The sequence below is a fragment of the Stegostoma tigrinum genome, chromosome 38 (assembly GCF_030684315.1).
Source record: "Stegostoma tigrinum isolate sSteTig4 chromosome 38, sSteTig4.hap1, whole genome shotgun sequence".
Lineage (NCBI taxonomy): Eukaryota > Metazoa > Chordata > Chondrichthyes > Orectolobiformes > Stegostomatidae > Stegostoma > Stegostoma tigrinum.
The window spans coordinates 20,562,985-20,583,802 of record NC_081391.1 but is presented as its reverse complement, the minus strand read 5'-3'; the positions used below and the strand labels follow the sequence as shown (position 1 = coordinate 20,583,802).

The window sequence follows — 20,818 nt, the reverse complement described above, 5'->3', positions numbered from 1 at the left end:
CCTCACAGCGCAGGGGACCCAGGTTCAATTCCAGCCTCGGGTGACTGTCTGTGTGGAGTCTGCTCGTTCTCCCAGGGTCTGCGTGGGTTTCCACTGGGTGCTCTGGTTTCCTCCCACAGTCCAAAGCTGTGCGCTTTAGGTGGACTGGTCATGCTAAATTGCCCGAGCTCAGGGATGTGTAGATTGGGTGGATTATAGGTGGGAGGGTTGGTGTGGACTTGTTGGGTTGAAGGGCCTGTTTCCACACTGTAGGGATTCTATGACTTCTTCATATTTCAACTTCTAGTCTTGGCCAACTCCTGGTCCAGGCACAGCAAAATTTTGGGGACCAGTTATCTCAGCTGCCTGGGTCCCTTCTGTGGCTTTAGCTGTGCCCAAGTGTCCCTGATCATGGGCCACACAATGCATGGAACACTTGGGATTCCTGCAATCAATCTACACAGTTGAGACTAGACTGCAGGCTGGCAAAAGGGAAGGAAATCATCGTTTGATAGTTCTTTACTGCTGCTTTAATTTCCTAATTTGTTAGAATTCTACTGCTCATGACCCATTAAAAACTCGGCACTTAATGGTTTACAAAATGGAATCTGATTGAAGCTTGAACATAGCGAGACTTGTCACGGTGTTCATGTCACTGGGCCAATTAATCCAGAATGCCGGTCTAATTCAAGGAGTCTTTGGACAATGACTGGGATGAAAATAACATGCATGGGCGTGGGGGTTAAAACAGGGGAGTGGCACCAGGTGATGTTAACTTAGTAAGCTGGTGCAAGCAGGACGGGCCAAACAGTCTCTTTCTGCCCCATGACACTTCTGTGATTCTGTCATGTTACTGGGAGCAGGGGTTCTAATGTCACCAACGCAGATGATGATGTCTGAATTCAGTAGAAGTCTGGAGTGACAAACATAGCCTGATTGCCAGGGTATGACCATTGCAGATTGCCATAAAAACCCATCTGGTTCACTAAAGTCCTTTAAGGAAGGAAATCTGCTGCCCTTACCTGGTCTGGACTACATGTGACTCCAGCTCCACCACGACTGATGGCTGACTACCCAGTGATGTCAGCCCACCTTGAAAGAGTTAATATAAAAAAAAATCCCAACTGATGTCCAGATAAAACCCTTTGACCTAGACTTTAGAAGAGCCACATAAGGCTTTTGTTCATGTCAATGTTATTGAATCATCCTAAGAGAGTCAGAGGCATGGACAGAGCCAGCTCGCCGCCCTGCATGAGCTACTGTTCGTGACAAAGGCTGTTGCTGCCTTCCCCTTTAAGTATAGGAAACTACAGAGCCTGTTTAGTTTCGATGGGCGAGGGAAACCGCCTCCTGATCTAACCAGAAGAGTCTCTTGTGGTAAACAAGGTACACTTTATTTGCATGTTAGCAATGAGTTACCGGTTACACTGATATGATGGACATTGTTACCAAGGCTTTGAGAAAGGCAGGATGTCAGCTCTCCTTCCTTCAAGATTCTAAACTGTTCTGCCAACAAGTCCACATGACACCATCGTAGTAGGTGGTCCTTGTGGCGCTCCTCAGTATTAATCCGTTCAGTGACATCACCAAGGCTAACACCCAATACTGGCTTCTTATCAACACTAAATAGGTGGGAAAATAACAGAAACAGAAGTTGCTGGAAGAACTCAGCAGGTCTGGCAGCATCTGCGAAGAGAAACGAGAGTTAACGTTTCAACCTGAAACAGTTCAACCTGAAACATTAACGTTGACTTCTCTTCACAGATGCTGCCTGAGCTACTGAGCTCTTTCAGCAACTTCCGTTTTTGTGTCTGATTTACAGACTCCGCAGTTTTTTTTCAGTTTAAGGTGGGAAAGTAAGTTGTACTGAACAAATAAGACATTTACAAATAGATAGAGATAGGTGAGGAGAATGGGCCAAAGTTTGGCAAACGAATTTTAACACAGATGAGTTTGAGGTTTTCCATGTTGGTCAGAATAACCGAAGGCAACTTATGATCTAAATAGAGAAAAATTTGAGAGAGCTTTGGTGCAGAGGAATCTGGGTATCCTCGTGCATGCATCACAGTAAACTTCTTTGTTGGTCCAGCAGCTAATAAGGAAGGGAAATGGAATTTGGGCATTTGTTGCTAAAGGAAGAAAAATATAAAAGTGGGGAAATGATGTTGCAACAGTACGAAGGATTTGTGAGACCACACTTGGAGTATTGTGCACAATTTTGGTCCCCTTACTTGTGGAAAAATGTAGTTATATTGAACCAAGTTCAGAGGAGGTTCATTAGATTGATTCCATAAATGAGGAGTTTGTCTGAGGCAGTGAGATTGACAGTTTTGGCCAACACTCTCCACAGGTTGGAAGGATGAGAGAGATCTAATTGAGATGCACAAAACGCGAAAGGGCATTGACATAGGGGACACAGAAATGATGTTTCCTCACATTGGGCAATCTAGACTGAGAGGTCACAGTTTTAGGGCAAGGGGCAGCAAATATAAAACAGAGGCAAGGAGGAATTACTTCTCTCAAAGGGTCAAGAATCTGTGGAACACTCTACCAGAGAGTGTGGTGGATGCTGGGACATCAATTAAATTGTAATAAGCAGATAGGTATATTTTTCATCAATTACAAATTAAAAGGGGTAATAGAGAGACAAGGCAGGAATGTGGAGTTGAGGCTAAGATGATATCAGCTATGGTCAAATTAAATGATGGAGTAGGCCCAAGGGGCTGACCGGTGTACTTCTGCTCCTAGGCCTTATGTACTTACATTCTAATTCACAGGATGGGAGCATCTCTGGCTGGGCCATCCTAAATTACACTTGAGATATTGGAGGTGTGCTATCTTCTTGAACTGCTGTAGTACAGCCACAATACTGTTGGGGGTGGGGTTACAGGATTTTGACCTGGTGACAATGCTAGAACAGCAATATATTTTTAAGTCAGGCTAGTAAGTGATCTGGAGAGGAACTTGTAGGTGGCGGTGTCCCAAAGTATACCCTGTCCTTCAATGATGTTGAAGTTGTGGATTTGGAAGATGTTGTCAGTAGAGCCTTGACAAGTTGGTGCAGTGCATCTTGTAAATGGGACCCACTGCCGCTACTGTGTAGCCAAAGGAGTGAATATTCACATTGGGGGTGGGGGGGGGGAGCGGGGATGCCAAGCAAGCCTTCGTGAGGCCAACTTTTGAGCTGCAAGATCTTTTCTCAACATACCCGATTCAGCATGATGTGAATACCAAACACATGATAAAGGGTATCCTTAATGTGAAGACAAGACTTTTCCTCTGCAAGCACAGTCACTCTTGCCAAGTCTGTTGCAGAGAGCTGAATTTCTGTTGGGTACATTGTTGATGAAGAAATTTCTGTCTTGTGTTGACTCCTGCAGCATCTACTGAAACCCTGTCTGGCAGATAAAACTTCAGGACTAGGCCAACGCTCATGCTATTGAAGTACTTTTAATGTTGGACATTGATGGTCTCCATCAAGAGTGCATTCTGTTCCTTTACTGCGCTCAGCATTTTTCACGAGTGGTGTTCATCCTGGTGGATTCACCTGCTATACGTGGAAGTTGATAGGAGATTTCCTTGCACAAGTTTGATGCAATGCCATTGGGCTGCATGGGGTCCAGAGCTCATGTTAAGTCTCAGTCTCGCTCCATCCTAACTGTGTATCATTGTGCTGCTCCCTCTGTTAAGTTTGGCCTGGTGATTATACAGGACATAGCCAGAGCTAGAGGTAGAATCATAGAATACATACAGTGTGGAAACAGGCCATTCGGCCCATTGGCTCCATGCTGACCCGCCAAGGAACATCCCGCCCAGACCCATCTCCCTATCTTATCGCTGCAACACCATGTTTCCCATGGCCAATCCACCTAGCCTACACATCCCTGGATACAATGGGCAATTTAGCATGGGCGATTCACCCTAGCCTGCTCATCTTTGGACTGTGGGAGGAAACCGGAGCACCCAGAGGAAACCCGTGCGGGCACAGGGAGAATGTTCAAACTCCACACAGACAGAGGATAGAATTGAAGCCGGGTCCCTGGCGTGCAAGGCAGCAGTGTTAAGCACTGGGATGAAAGAGTCAGGATTATTGGCTGAAAGACATGAGATTGGCTATTTCAGACTGTTGTTTGTCCAATCTGTGGGACAGCTCCCACAAGCCAATTGTTGGTGCTACTCCCCAGACATTAATAAGCAGGATGCAGCCGGGCTGTGTGAGCCCTCTCACCAATTTTAATGCTTAGTTCAACGCTGGGTGGTCTGCCCAGTTTTGTTCCCATCTGAGTTTTGTGTAGCAACTTGATCCAGTTGTGTGCCCTACCAGACCATGTCAGAGGGCGGCTCAGAATCAGAAATTGCACCAAATTAAAAAAAGATATTGCAGATTCCTTTCTTCTGTTTGCATCCCTCAGCTGCCTCGAAGGGTTGTGCACTCATCTGAACAATCTTTAGTCCAATCTATTGAATCACTAATCCAAGCAATTAAACCACAGTTTAGGTTGATTCAGCTGACTGCCGGATATCGAGAGATTAGGATTAAGGTCTCTATTTAACTTTGGAATTTCTACTGTCCACAGTGATGTTGCCATGATGTCAATAACTTCCTGCTCTCCACTAACTTTATTAGCAGGCTAGGTCTTTCTCTGTCTGAGAACTATATTAAATTTTGCCCTTAATGTTGTTTCCTGTTTTAGTCCTTGTTTGCTATCTGTTCCAAGGCTTTAGTGGCTCAGTAGTGAGCACTGCTGCCTCACAGTACCAGGGGCCTGGGCTTGATCTCAGCTTTGGATGGCTGAATGGAGTTTTGTGTCTCTATGGGTTTCGTCCCACAATCCAAAGATATGTAGGTTGGTTGGGTTGGCCATGCTAAATAGCCCATAGCGTAGGTTAGCTGGATTAGCCATTGGAAATACAGGGATACGGTAGTGGAATGAGTCTGGGTGGGATGCTGTGTGGAGAGGTGTGATGGACTTGTTAAGCTGAATGGCCTGTTTCCACAGGCTAGGAATTTAGAAAGAGCCTAATTACAGCCTTAAACTGGTTACAGTAATTTTAGTTATTCTACATCTAAAATTAAATGTAGTTAGTAGTTAACTCCCCTTCAGGAAGGGGTACAAGCTGGTCTGGTTTGTGGAGTTCACCAATAGGGGTACTGGTGGTTATCTAGCTTCTAAACAACAAGCCCAAAATTCATTCTAAGTTTCTAGTTATGAAGCTCAACGATATGTAATTTGGCTTCAATTTCAGTTTTGGGTATTATTGCTGAAGATAACTGCTCCAGCAGTTTGGTGAAGTAAATAAGCTTGTATCTTCAGTCGGCTGGCTTTAACTGTATCGGTACAATATTCATGCAGTTTGAATTCTTTTGTAGTCGTCTTACTTTGACCGGGATGATGTGGCTCTGTGTCATTTTGCTGAGTTCTTCAAGGAATACGTGGAATGGGAACACTCTGAGAAACTGATGGCATTCCAGAATGAATGTGAAGGCAGCGTCCTCCTGCAGGACATCAAGATTGGTCTATCCTCCTACATTACAACCACCTGAGCTAGACATGGATTTGAAACATAAGTACCCCTGAGGTAATGCAGTAATGCTATAATGCACAACTTTCCAATTATCTTTCGCTCATTTTTGATATAGTGACACATCTGTCTCTTCCCTCCCTCCAGAAGCCAGGGCAGGGTGAGTGGGGCAATGGTCTGGAGGCAATGCAGAGAGCTCTGCAGATGGAGAAGGATGTGAACCAGAGTCTGCTGGATCTGCACAAACTCACCTCTGGCAACACAGACCCTCGTGTGAGTTCCTGATGTGGGCTTTTGGACAAATTGGGCTGTAGCACCTGAGGCTATTCAGTACTATTTTTGAGTAAACATCTTGCTTGTGATCTGATAACCAGGCTCTTGAGGGCTTTTGGCCGACTGGACCTTAACAAGGGCAATAAGGCACGGTCTGATGAAGGGTCTAGGCCCGAAACGTCAGCTTTTGTTCTCCTGAGATGCTGCTGGGCCTGCTGTGTTCATCCAGCCTCACATTTTATTATCTTGGATTCTCCAGCATCTGCAGTTCCCATTATCACTGATACAATAAGCCAGGGTAGGTGGCTGCAGTGTCAGTGGGGGAGCATATTATTAGAGCCAGGAACCATAAATTTGTTTTTTGCAAAATAGTGATGGAAAAGCAGAAACCAGTTACCTTTAAAAAAAGTCAAAATTGGCCACCTTCCAATTTAGAAGGTACTAGGCAAGAACTTCCAAAAGCTTACTGGGACAGACCTTTGCAGGTAAAGGATGGCTAGAAAAATGGGAAGCTCTCAAAAATGAGAATTGCCCAGAGACACTGTTCCTGTTAGGTTGGAAGGCAAGGCTGATAGGTGTAGGAATGCTCGATGACAAGAAAAATTGAGGTTTAATGAAAGGAAACATCCATCAGGCATGGGCATCAGCCTAAGTATACTCTTACTGCCTTTATGTTCTAAAGAAGGAAATCAGGACAGCAAAAAGGGGACATGAAAGCTTTGGCAAATAGGGTTAAAGCAAATCCAAAGGACTCTACAAAAAGCTTGAGGAGAAAAGTGTCCCTATGTGTGGAGTCCCAAGAGCTGTGGAGATACTAAACAAGTGTTTTTCCACAATATTTAATGTGGAGAAGCTTGTGGAAGATGTAGAACATGGAAAATAGTGATATCTTGAAAGAGCTCAGCATCAGAGGTGGTGCTGGACATCTTAAAACACATAGGTGGACAAATCCTTCGGACCTAAGTAGCTGTACCGTAGAAATCTGGAGTGATTGCTGGGCCCCTTGCTGAGATAGTTGTATCATTTGCTATCAAATTTCCTATCTAAAGATAGGAGGTTAATGTGGTAAGGAAAGGTTAGAGAACTATAGACCAATGAGTCTGACATTTGGTGTTGGGCAAGTTTGAGGGAAAGGATTTTAAGTCCTTTGCCAAGGCAAGGACTGATTAGGAATAGTCAACACAGCTTTGTATGGGAAATTGTCTCTAACTTCATTTGAAGAAATAATGAAGAGGATTGAAGGCAGAGAAGTGGGTGTGATCCAAATGGACTTCAGTAAGTCATTGAACAAAATCCCTCTTGCTAGACTGGTAAGCAAGGCTGCATCATATGGAATACAGGGAGAATTAGTCATTTGAATACTGAACTGGCTCAGGTAGACAAAAGGTAGTGGTGGGCGGTTCTTTTCAGACTGGAAACCTGTGACCAATAGTGTCACAAGGATTGATGCTCTGATGAAGGGTCCAGGCCCGAAACATCAGCTTTTGTACTGCAGAGATGCTGCTTGGCCTGCTGTGTTCATCCAGCTCCACACTTTGTTATCTTGGATTCTCCAGCATCTGCAGTTCCCGTTATCTTTGATGCTGGGCCTGCTGCTTTTCGTCCTGTATCATTCAGATGTGAGGTATGGTTAGTAAGTCTGCAGATATCCTCAAAATGGAGGTGTATTGGACAGTGAAGAAGGGCACCTAGAGCAATTGGATCTCCATCAGATAGCTCAATGGGCTGGCGTGGGAGATGGCATTTAATTTAGATAAATGTGAGGTGCTGGATTTTGGAAATACAGATCAGGACTTGGAACGCTTGGCTTTATTGGTCAGCTCCTTGAGTATAGTAGGTGAAGTCATGGTGTGGCTGCACACAAGTGGTTATTCCACTTTGGAATACAACACGTGATTCCCATCCCCAGCTAATAAGGATATTCTGAAACTTGAAAAGGTTCAAAAGGTTTTAAGGGTGGTGCCACAGCAGGGAGAGGCTGAGTAGGCTGGAGCATTGCCCTGGAGTGTCAGGAGCTGAGGTGGGGATGCGGGAACCTTGAGGGGCATGTTTACAGAAATAGTCAGAACATTCCCCAGGGCGGAGTCCAAAACTAAAGGGCATTAGTTTAAGGTGAGGCAAAGATTTAAGAGATCTAAGGGATACCTCTCCACACAAGGTTGTGTCTGGAATGAGTGTTGGGAAGCGATGGCTTATATAATGACAACACTTAAAAGGCATCTGGATGGGTATATGAATGGGGCGGGGAGCGGGGGGGAAGCGGTTGAGGGATATGGGCCAAATTGTGGTAAATGGGATTAGATTAAACTAATCTATTTGTGGATAATTTACACTGAAGTGTCTGCTTATGCTGTACATCTGATCCAGGATCGTGACATCTCTGGATTTGGGGTCTGTATGGTAATTTCGCTACACTAGAATTATATCAGCTGTTTTCGCTTCCCCTCATTCAAGAGGAATGAACCCTTCCAAGAGAAACCACGTCTTCAATTCATTTTTCCTTTCTCCAGCTGTGTGACTTCCTGGAGAGGCACTACCTGGATGAGCAAGTGAAGATGATCAAGAAGCTGGGAGATCACATCACCAACCTGAAGAGACTGGGAGCCCCTGACAATGGCATGGGAAAGTACCTGTTTGACAGGCTCACCCTGGGGGAGAGTGACTGAACTGCCTGCAGGGAGTGAGTTTGTTGTCATGTGTCTGAATGGGAGACCTGTAGAGACTTATCCTTTTGTAGAAGCAGCTCATTGCCCTGCACCAAGTGTAAATAGACTGGTCAATAATGGACTCTCTTTCTGGGTTAATCGTTGCTGAGAGCTGTGCTGTAGCTTGATCCTGTTTTAGTTCTGTTCCTGCTGATGGGAACACTTTCCCCACTGGGCTGTGGGTTTCACTGTGTGGACCAGTGTCCTCAAGGTGAGCTGCTGCTTTCAACAATTGGGGCCATACTCTTGAAGGATTTGATACATTTTCACCAAGGAACTGTACTTCCAAGGCAGGTTGGCAAATGGCTTGGAAGGAACTTGCAGGTGGTGCTGTCCTCTTATATCTGTTGCCTGCCTTGCTTCTCGATGGAAGTGGCCTCAGTTTTGGAAGGCGCTGAGGAGCCTTGGTGAGTTTCTGCAGTGCATAGCACAGTACAGCCTGGCGCTAAATTTTCAGTGCAGGGAGTGAATGCGGTATCAGGGTAACATAACAAATCCTAGTTAGAATCCATTCCTTCAGACAATGCAAGCTTCAGAGAAGGCCCTATCAACTGAAATTAAACTTAATGAGACTTTTGGTCAAATACCAAAACACTTGAGATTTAGTTTTTGCTGAGCAGCAACTGCTTGGTTGTCAGTCTGCAGAGTACAAGGGATTGCCCCCATATCTCTGCCATGTCCTCTTACAATTCTGGAACAAGAATCACAGTAGGTGACTAGTACTAGATCACAGGATTGACAGCTCTATCTTATGGTTGATGTCGAATGCAGCCAACATTTCAGTGAGCCCAGCAACACAGCAGTCAGCATACCACGAGTTGCCTCACTTGAACAATACTAATTTTGGCTAGATCAGAAGCTGAGCCATTGTTGCCACTGGTTACCAAGGCAAAGAAATATCCAGTGTGCAATGATTCCAGTCTATCAAATTTATTTAACCCACATCCTCTTCGAGCTAGTTCCCAATATTACAGGGTGACATGTATCTGGCAAACTCTGCCTCAATCACTTGATACCAGGTGAATTGGTTATAAACATACAACAGCTTAAAACCTGATATCAAAGTCAACTTCCACCATTCTGTGTCTGAACAAAATTGGTCTCAAACCTTTTTGACAAAACAGCAGCAAATGCTCCATCAATTTGTATTGATGTGAATTAGTTTTTACACCCAATTGTGGATCAATTTTTCCAGCTGATGTTCAATCTCCATTTGTTGCAATAGCCCCCTACGCATAGATTTGAAAGTTGACGTTGCAGCTGTAATTATCCAGTGTCTTCAGAGGTTTCAGGAATTTTGAGAAATGCAGTAGGTGTAATAAAATTCATTTATCGACAGTTAATTCCTTTGCATCTCCTGGCGAAGGTTTCAGGCACAACCTGCTGTTGTGTCAAAATTCAGAAATGAGACTGCATTACTTGCCAGCTCTAGTTTATTCATCACCAGCCTTGTCACTATTGCTTCTCCTGACAGGTGCTGCCACCAAATTCAAATAATCCTGTGAAAAAGCTCTATCAATTGTTCCTGTTGCATTCAGCAGTTTCCAGACAGTCCTGTACTTGTGAAATAGCTGCATGATATCACACTGTGTGATTTTCCAGCATAAAAGTATCTGCTTTTTACTGCTTTCTCTCTAACAGAGACGGTTTAGTCAGTCTGTTGTGTGAAATAGACAGTTACATTAAGGCACGCATACCAGACTAAATGTGTTCATTGTGTAAACTACAAATTGAATCATGGGAGCATCCCACAAACATTGACACAGAGAATGCCGTTAGCCTGCAAACCAGTGTAGATACACAAACTGAAGTACAGTGAGAGTCGAAATGAGAGGCTGCCGATCTACATTCCAAGAAATAGAATTTTAAATGGCCCTTAAAGGACAACTCAAAGAACTCATTGAAGAAAATGTATTTTAAAAATTAAAACACTCGGTTTCTATTTTGATTAAAAAAATGTTCTATGTCCGGAAGTCAGCTGTTTTTCATTTTCTCCTTCCAAATCGGCAGAACAGTTGAAAACAAAAACCCCCATGCTGTTGTGAGATCAGATTTCCCTCCGACTGAACTTCATGCAATAAATTGGGAATAAATACCAAACCTCATGGATATGAGTACAGTGAATAAACGTCAAGCGTATGCATGTGATGTTCAAGGTGTTAAATTCAGATATTTCAATATCAGAACAGAACTGATGATGGTAACAGGGTTGGAAGTTGGGATATGATCAGAACAATGGCACAGGATAACCACCATCATGGCATCTAACTGGAGAAAGGAGTGGGTCATTGAAGAACCATGCGATGCCAGACGACTGCCATTCATAGCACTGGATGGTGAGAAATAACATCACTGAGCTGGTCTGTCCAGATCAAAGAGGCTGTTAAGCACTGACCATTCAGCAGAATGGCCTCAGTAAATGCACTGATGTTATTTCATTAAGGATTATCATAAGAGAAAGAACTGGCATTACAGATGGAAAGTGGGAAAGGATTGGTCGGCCTGACTCAGGCCTGCATTCAACAGAGGATGGAGCCGTGCTGTTGGGGATTTTGGAGATTGTGTCAGTGTTCCAGCCAAATTGGAGTGATCACAGTCTGGGAGGGGTCTGCAGTAGTGGGAGAGTCCGAATCAGTCAAGCTGCTTTGTGGGCACCTCGTTCTCACTGGAAACTGAGTGTAGAGTTGTATGCCATTTGCCATAGGGGTATTAGGGCTGAGGGCTTTTCACAATTGTTTTTCTCTCAGAGGCCATGGGCATTTCTGGTGGGGTCAACATTTATTGCCCGTTGGGAAGGTGGGGGTGAGCTGCCTTCTTGACCTGTTGCAGTCCATGTGCTGTAGGTTTACCCACAATGCCCTTAGGGAGGGTGTTCCAAGATTTTCACCTGGCGACAGTGAAGGAACGGCGATACATTTCCAAGTCAGAATGGTGAGTGGCTTGAAGGGAAATATGGAGGGTGCGGTGTGTCATAGTTCTGCTGCCTTTGTCATTTACATGGAAGTGTTTGTGGGTTTGGAAGGTGCTGTCTGAGGATCTTTGGTGAATTCCTGCAATGCATCTTATAGATGCTGCTGCTACTGAGCATCGGTGGTGGAGGAAATGGATGATTGTAGATGTGGTGCCAGTCAAGCGGGGGCTGCTTTGTCCTGGATGGTGTCAAGCTTCTTGAGTGTTGTTGGGGCTGCACCCATCCAGGCAAGTGGGGAGTATTCCATCACACTGCTGACTTGTGCCTTGTCAATGATGGATAGGCTTTGAGGAGACCAGAGATGCATTTCTCACTGCAGCATTCCTAGCCTTTAATCTACTCTTGTGGACACTATTTATGTGGCTCATCCATTTGAGCTGTGATTAATGGTAACCCCCAGGATACTGTCAGCAACAGTAAGGCCATAAAAGGGTCAAGGGAAGGCGCGATTGTTACTTGACATTTCTCATCCAAAGCCAGAATATTGTACAGATCTTGTTACATTTGACTCCGGAATCCTTCAGTATCGGAGGAGTGGCGAATCGTGCTGAACATTGTGCAATCGTCAGCAAACATCCTCAATTCTGACCCTATGGTGGAAGGAAATTAAAGTAATTCAAGGATAATGACTAAATGAATTGAGTACAATTCAGTCAGAAACGTAAGGTTTTGCAAGTGGAATTTTGGTTTTATTTAAATACATCATGCTGCCTGGTGCCCGTTTTGGGTGAGTGTCAGTGTTAAATCAGGGTGAGATTTAAATTGGACAGGTGTTGTATCATTTAGACCAGCTGAGAGGCGTTGTGTCAGGGCACCAGGAGGCTTATTCTATCAAGCAAATTTGTGGTTGAACCAAACGCTGTGTCTGTGTGATAGTGTTCTTTATGAAATTTTACAACCGGAACCGTTACAATATATTCACTCCTTTTTGGGCCTGGATACCCTCTGTGACAAAAAAAGCCCAATCCTACAGGGCTGCAATACTTAAAAGGGCAGTGACATACAACTACCTAAAGAGGGGAGAGGCCAAAAAATATAGAAAATCATTATACAATACCATTTAAAGACCACAAAAATAAAAAGCAAAATTGGTTTGGCACACAACTGACATTCTGTTAGAGCTCCAGTTATTTGAAGAAAGAATCAGTCTTACTGTATGCATCAGCAGATAACTCATAATGTTTGCGCAAAGTCCTTTGTATCACTGGACACCCACTGCATCTCCACTTTGGCCAGGACATGTGCCAATCTCCAGATACATTTTCTGTTTGGGCGGGTCAACTGTGCCCATTGGTGGAGTTTGTCCGAAGAGGGTCATGTCTGGATGGTGATTGGTGGTTCCCAATACCAATCAAAGCCCCCTCCCCATCTGAGCCAGAGTTTAATCCAATCACATCTCATCACCTGAATTTCTGAAGAAGGGTCCTGACCTGAAACGTCAGCTTTCCTTCTCCTTAAATGCTGCCTGGCCTGCTGTGTTCATCCAGCTCCACATTGCGTTATCATCACCTAATCCAGGACTGAACCCCTTCGAGAATGAAACCAGATGCAAACACTTGGGATATCGGAGAAACAGTCACAGCGACAAAAAGAAACAAATTTTGTCAGATGATGGAAAAGTGTTTCACCAAAGGTAATGGCTTTTCATCACTCCATTCCTGCGCCATTGTAGCTATTTTATGAGGGACACTGGCACCTGAACTCAGAGTTTGTTGATCCAGAGATAGGGATACTGGCGCTTTTCAATAACAGCTCGTGTGGGGTATGTTGAGGATTTGTCACTCCAAAACCAATTGCATCAGCAAGCCTTATTTCCCAAACCTCCCTGTATTCCAAATTTCTGATTGGCTCTGGGTTTTAGCCCATCCCAACAGCCCCCTTTCCCTATTAATTGGTAACTGGATTGATAGGAGATTCCTGATTGGATGTCAGGGATTGTCAATCATTATTAATAATGCTACGCCCTGTTTGGGCCTTGGAGGAAGAGTACAAGAGGTTGTGGTAGTGAGGCTTGGTTTTAGAGTTGTCTTGGTGATAGTGAAGATGGTTTCCCAAGTGTGTCAGAGCTACCACGAGGACTGTGAGGATGCTGTTAACAAGCAGATCAACCTGGAGCTCTATTCTTCCTATGTTTACCTCTCCATGGTGAGTGTTGTCTCTGGGTTTATTTTAGATTTAAATCTTCACCCAGATTGTATTGAGGGTGTAGGGTTTATTTGCATCATTTGATTCATGTTTAATTCCTGTTCTGTTGTAGCCCTTCCCTCCCTTTACCTGGAGCAGTGAATGTTTTGGTTTCTTTCTACAAAAAGTTATCAATGCTTTCTTGTGTTCTTGGTGTGTGATCTGAGTATACTTTGCTTCTGCAGTGTATTAGGGTTAACTGCCTTGAACAAAATCTCATCAGGTTGATCAGGGCACTGAGCTATCTTCTAGAGCATGTGATGCTTGAACCTGAGGGGCTGTCCTCCTCCCAGAGCTAGGAGCACTACCATTACCCTGAGCTCCAATAGCTGCTAATAGAGCACTCATTGCTTTGAAAGCTGTGTGAATTAACTTCCTTTCTTCAAGCTGAATTCTGAGCTGGGAACCCTCCTGTATTGGAAGGTTTTCTCACTAAGGCTGTGTCATCTTGCCCTTACCCACATCACAATGAGTTTTCTCATGCTTATTTCTAGCCTGTGTGGAATGTTAATGATCCAACTTCTAAGACAATCCTTCTACTTTCTCCTTCAGAAGGGAAGCACTTTAACTGTGGGCTTGGTGTGGTAGACTAGCAAGTGAGGCTATATCATATGGGATTTAGGGTAAGCTTATGAATTCAAGCCAAAATTGGCTTGACAGTAGGAAGCATGCCTACTTTGGGTACTTATGGCCAATGACATGCTGCAGGACTTGATACTGGGTCTACTTTTTGTTCAGTTTTCTATAAACTTGCTGAGCAATATGGAGGAATGCTTACAAAGCTTGTGGGTGACAGGCAGTATAGTGGGTGGAGAAGAGATCTTGCTTGACTCTACCAATGGGCTGAGTGGTGGTTGGAGTAATGCTTTGCTTTTGGGGGTTTTCAAAAAACCTAAAAGGACGGGACTTGCACCTCTAATGGTGGTAGGGCCCTGTGTAGTCTTATAGAACAGACCTAAGGACTAGGCTGGTTGTGGAGATGTTTGCCTTTGTTGGTCAGGAATTTGACTATAATAGTTTGGGTGTATGCTTCAACAGGATATTGAGGCTCCATATGGAGTACTCTGGTTGTGGCTGGACAATAATAGGAATCCTTAATTTGGGTAAGGGTCAGAAGTGACTTGGCAGGATGTTAGCAGGACTGGAGGGTTTGAGTTTAAGGCAAAGCTGGATATGCTGGGACCTTCTCTCCCCACATAGGAGATTGTGGGGTGACCTTGTAGAGACCCAGGGAATCATAGTGGGCATCGGTAGGGTGAATGGCCCCAGTGTTTTTTCTAGTAGAGAATTCAAAACTTGAGAGCAAATGGCATATGTTTGAAGGGAAAGGATGTGCAAGAGGCCTGAAGGAGGTTAATATGGGAATGAACAGCCAGAGGAAGTGGTAGATGCAGGTACAGTTAAATGTCAAAGCCATTAGAACAAGCCTCTAAATAGAGGTTTACAGGGATATGGGCCAAATAGTGAACTAGGACTGGTTGGATTGAAGGGTCTCCCTCCATGCCGTGCTGTTCTGATTCCTTCGAGGGAAGGTTTTTGCTGTTCCATATATGGGTGACTTTTCTCCTTCAGATATAGAAGTAACTGGTCAGCAGCAATGTTTTTCTCTCCCACAGTTCTCTCTCTTTGACCGGGATGATGTTGCCCTGTATCACTTTGCTGAGTTCTTCAAGGAGCAGTCCCAAGAGGAATGGGAACATGCTGAGAAACTGATGGCATTCCAGAATAAACGTGGAGGTCGTGTCCTTCTGCAGGACATCAAGGTTGGGCTTAGTGTCTATCTTGCTAGTTTGGTGGCAATGGTGCTAAATATGGACTTGGAGCAGTTACTGTTGGTTCAGTAATAATGCGATATGCTACACTTATCACTTGTTTATGGATAAAGCAACTTAAGCATCTGCTTATTTTCTCCCCACCACCCCCCCCTCCTCCAGAAGCCAGAGCAGGATGAGTGGGGCAATGGTCTGGAGGCAATGCAGAGAGCTCTGCAGATGGAGAAGGATGTGAACCAGAGTCTGCTGGATCTGCACAAACTCGCCTCTGACCACATGGACCCTCATGTGAGTTTTGAAGCTTTCATGCTTGAAAGCAAGGCAGACATCCTTTTGACAGTAATACAATGCCAGGAATAACAGGATAGATAAATTCTTCCATAAACTTGGAAGCAAATCATCTTTCTGTGCATGTAAATTTTTGCTCTGACAGCCTCCTGCAGCCTGGTGAAACTATAACAGCTTCACCTGTGTATCCCTCCCTGTTGTGATGGTCACATCTGAAATGGAAGATCCATTTAAAATGGCTTTTTGATCCAGTAGACTGACTTTGACTTTGTTTCTCTCCAGCTGTGTGATTTCCTGGAGAGGCACTACTTGGATGAGCAAGTGAAGATGATCAAGAAGCTGGGAGATCACATCACCAACCTGAAGAGACTGGGAGCCCCTGACAATGGCATGGGAGAGTACCTGTTTGACAGGCTCACCCTAGGGGAGAGTGACTGAACTGACTGCAGGGTGTGAGCTTGTTGTCATGTGTCTGAATGGGAGACCTGTAGAGACTGCTCCTTTTTTGTAGGAGCAGCTCATTGCTCTGTACAAAGTGTAAATAAACTGTGCTATAATGGACCATGTCTTGCCTCCCTTTCTGGGTTAATTCTTGCTGTGAGCTGTGCTGTAGCTTGATCTTGAGATAACAAGATGTGGAGTTGGATGAACACAGTGGGCCAAACAGCATTAAAGGAGCAGGAAGGCTGAAGTTTTGGGCTTGACTCTGAGGGCCTCTGCCTGAAATGTCAGTCTTCCTGCTCCTCTGCTGCTTGGCCTGATGTGTTCATCCAGCTCCACACCTTGTTATCGCAGATTCTCCAGCATCTGCTGTTCCTACTAGCTCATAGCTTGATCCTGTTTGGTTCTGTTCATCCTGATAGGAACTCTTTCACTACTAGTCCGAGCTGTAGGTTTCACTGCCCGGACAAGTGCCTGCACCTTGTCCTCTTCGAGAGGGGTGGCCAGTTTCCTTGAGCTACTCCACCATCTTTTGTAGGTTGACACGCTTCATTGAAGGAAGGAATGGCTTGCGGACCTATCATTTTGCTCAGTAGAATAAACTATGCGAGGGGTTACAAGCCAACAGAGCTGAGGCACACTGGGGAAAGCTGAGATTCCAGTAGTGGAAGTCTAACCAAACCCCAGGCACTTGAGTTTGAATAACCTCTCAAGGTTTTTCTGGGAGTCAAGCTTGTCATTCACATTTCGGGAGTTGAACTCCCCATTCTCCCACTCAAGGGGTAGGGTTGCTACCACTGCACCACCAAGGGCCATTCAAATAATTGTGCCTATTAGGTGAGACCCAATTGTAAATCAGGGTGAGATTTCAAACCTTAACTGGTTTGTCAACATTATCAGTTAGCAGGAGGCACTGCCAGACCCTTTCACCTGCACCCTGAGTCTTCATTTGCCAATGTTCCTTGGAGTTTGTGGACAAGGTGAGAAAGATGGCATTTGGGGTGCTTGCTGCCTTGGGTCAGTGCATGGAGTATAGGAGTTGGTGCCCTTGGTGTAGGACAGTTGCAATTCCACTGCGCGACTATTACAGTCAACACTGGGCTCTCTCGTGCTCTCGCTCCTTCTCTCTTTCCACCCCCCCCCCCCCCCCCAACTCCAAAAGGAAAGATATATTGAAATGTAAATCTTCCTGAACATTTACAAGGAAGCTGGAGCAAGCCTCTCTGGTGAGTTAAAGGCTTGGGGAGCCTTTATCCATGCCTCTCATGATTCACAAAGTGAGAGGAATAGTCAAGGTCACTGTTCCTTTCCCTAGGATTAAGGAAACAAGAGGGTGTAGGTTTCAGGTAGGAGTGCAGAGATTTTTTTTTAAAAGGGGCCTGAGGGGCAACTTCCACACAGTGATAATGGGAACTGCAGATGCTGGAGAATCCAAGATAAATTGTGGAGCTGGATGAACACAGCAGGCCACGCAGCATCTCAGGAGCACAAAAGCTGACGTTTTGGGTCTAGACCCTTCATCAGAGCTCTGATGAAGGGTCTAGGCCCGAAACATCAGCTTTTGTGCTCCTGAGATGCTGCTTGACCTGCTGTGTTCATCCAGCTCCACACATAGTGTGTATGGAATGAACTGCTAGAAAAGGTGGAGGAGACTGGTACAGCTCTTCACAGACCCATGCAGGTGCCGTTTAAAGGAAAGGATTTAGAGGGACAGTGCAAATGGAACTAGGTGAATTAGACCAAAGGGGCAGCTTCCAAACTGACTTGTACCAGCTGAGAGGTATTATCAGCTCATCAGGAGGTTTATCCTAACAATTTGGTGGTTGAGACAAACAGCTTTTTCTGAATTAAAAATCCCATTTTCCCTGAACTTTACTTCACAACATATGTTGTATTTTCCCTCTGGCTGCAATCAGCAGTCCAAAAAAAAAATCGCTTGTACAAAGGGCTGTGACAGCCAAACTAACAAAACAGGAGAGACACAAATACAAGTCCTGGGAAAGCATTGTACATCGCTGCTTAAAGACCAAAAGGAGGACAAGCAAAATCATGATGGATTTGCACACCGCTGATATTCTGTAAGCTTCAGGTCTTAAGAACACTTTTGTCTGAATCAGCAGATAACAGACAATGAAGGGCAGGCTGCAAAACTTGTTCTAGCATTGGGATCGAGGGTCCTGAAGAATAACAGCCTCTGGCTTTGCTCATGAGGACAATGGCAATGAATTTCAGATGACCAATTTTGGGAGACACCGCTTGAGTTCATGTCATATGGTGAGGGGAGCTGATTGATCAGTTCACAGGTAGATGTTGAAGGGAAGGTTTGAAAAGTGATTTTACTGAAGCCAATCTATGTGGAAAGGTTATGAACTTGGTATTATCTGTACATCCATCAAATGCTTGTAAAGGTCCCTTCTGGACAAACCTGAAGAATGTATCAATAATGCACAGCTGGATAAAGGAAACAAGTTCATAACAATTGTCACAAGCCAGCAGCATCTGCCAGTGCTTGTCTATGGAACAACTATTCCAAACCTTGAATCAGATCTGTCTCGTCTCACCCACCAAAGCACTGTTCATCCTTTCAAGAAACATCCAAGTTGTGTTCTACGTAAGCAGTTTGGGTTCAAACCTGTTGGAAGTCTAGAAATCCAAAAGTCCAATAGCTCAGAGGAGCCCAAATTGTAACACAGCACCACAGGGAGAAGGGTTAAGAAGGAAACCATGCCAAAGAAGCTTGGAACATCAGCCAGGATATAATCCAACAACAAAACGAAAGGATCAGTGAGAACCTGTCAGATATCTGTGTCTTGTAGATACCGTTCTCAGAAGAATTACACTGAAGCAAAAGACAAAACTTCTTCAACTCATGATGATAGCAAGGAAACGTGGTCTTGTTTTCAACAGGACAAAAGATCAAATATGTTTGAGCCAAATCAATTTATTCGGTCGAACCTACTCATCAGCCGGTATTGGATTTCAGCCCACCAAAATAAATGATATACAAAAGATGCTTGTACAACATAGAAGTGACTTGCAAAGGTGTCTCAATTTCTTCAACTTTCTCTGCCCACATGCTCTGAAGTTTGCAACCACTCAGCCGTTCTCCACAAAAACATATGGCAGGAAGGTCCCCTGCATAATTTCAATCTCTCAAAAACATTCCAGTAATTGGCGAGTGCACTTCAACACTGTATTATAGATTTCCTGCAGTGTATTTATTTGGGTGTTGACTTGAGAAGAACATGGGTACCTGTGGTTTGTGTTACACAGACAACCAGGGAACGCCACCTATTCCCACAGAGCCAGTCACCACATTCATTCATCAAAGTCTCTGGTTACCATTGAATGACCACATAATGTCCATTAGTTGGGACAAAGCCCTTTGTGACCACTGGGCATTCCCTGTATCTCAGGTCCATTTTGACCAGGACATCCGCCAATCTCCAGATAATTTCTGTTTGGGCAGGTCAACTGTGTCGATTTGTGGTGTCTGTCCCGAGAGGGCTGTGCGTGGATGGTGGTTGGTGGTTCCTGATGCCAATCACAGGCTCCACCATCTGGACCATCCAACCCAAACTAAAATCCGAAGCAACACACCTCATCACCTATTCCAGCACCAAACTGCTTCGAGTCACAGAATCATACAGCACAGAAATAGGCCCTTTGGTCCAACTCGTCCATGCTAACCAGGTATCCCAAACTGAACCAGTCCCTTTGACCTGCATTTGGTTCATATCTCTTGTTGACGATCAAACCAAATCCCCTCCAAATAAGTTAAGAATGTAACCTTTTCTTATTTTAAATGTAAGTGTAAGGAATTGTGTTCCAGATGAAATTTAATTGGTCAAACTACTGACGAAGTAAAACACACTTTATTTTTACAGTGCAGTTGAAATGCAGACAACGTGAAAAGAACGGCATGGCTTACCGAATGAAATGCTTAACGAAGTAACAGATATATTAATGACTACTAATTAATTAATTAGATTCAGTGAAATAGATTTTCTCACAGGCGATTCCAGCGGCCGGAGGAGAACTCCCAGCTTGGAGCAGTAACAGAGAGAGGAATAAGAGCTCCCACGGCCAGTTTCAAAACCTCAGCAACTGTGGGAGCTTGACTAACCACTGCTTCACTTCTCCCTTACCATTCCCCTCCCGCCAATACCCTTGAAAACATCCCCCTGCAATTTATGTTGCCTCAATCTGAGCATACCCACAAGCTCTTTACTTCATTGGCTTGGAGTGGAATGCTCTGTACCTCTGTCTCAACATCTCTTCGTTCAAATTAACATCAAAACGCACCTCCGAAAGCCATTGCATCATCACATCCTCTAAGCCCTTCTTGTTCATGTCCCTATCCAAATACCTTTTAAACATTATAATTGTACCAGCCTCCACCACTTCCTCTGCAGTTCATTCCATACACGCACCACCCTGTGTGAAAAACTGCCCCTTAGGTCCCTTTTAACGCTTCTAAAATGAAGCTAGCTGTAAACACTTGGGGTATCAATGAAACAGTTGAGGCAAAAAGAACCAGCTTTGGGCTAACTGTGGAAAAGTGTTTCACTGAAGGAAACATTTTTTAATCACTTCATTCCTGTCCCAGAATAGATACTGTCTGAGCAACCTGTTCAGGAGACAGCAGGACCTGACCACAGGACCTTCAGGTCCACTGGTAT

The 20,818-nt window shown here is 44.5% G+C and overlaps 1 protein-coding gene across 1 annotated transcript; it reads left to right on the top strand.

The window, feature by feature from the left end:
* Positions 1-13,494: 13,494 nt before the first annotated feature.
* LOC132206388 (ferritin, middle subunit-like) lies at positions 13,495-16,133 on the top strand. Its single transcript, XM_059640476.1, has 4 exons — positions 13,495-13,596; positions 15,252-15,398; positions 15,570-15,695; positions 15,978-16,133. The coding sequence occupies exons 1-4, from the start codon at positions 13,495-13,497 to the stop codon at positions 16,131-16,133; spliced, it is 531 nt and encodes a 176-aa protein (XP_059496459.1).
* Positions 16,134-20,818: the final 4,685 nt, after the last annotated feature.

Bases quoted from the DNA above. Each gene is read 5' to 3' on its own strand.
- LOC132206388 (XM_059640476.1), top strand. From the start codon at position 13,495: ATGGTTTCCCAAGTGTGTCAGAGCTACCACGAGGACTGTGAGGATGCT. The intron at 13,597-15,251 runs GTGAGTGTTGTC...TCTCTCCCACAG, and splicing joins CCTATGTTTACCTCTCCATG to TTCTCTCTCTTTGACCGGGA. The intron at 15,696-15,977 runs GTGAGTTTTGAA...GTTTCTCTCCAG, and splicing joins CTGACCACATGGACCCTCAT to CTGTGTGATTTCCTGGAGAG.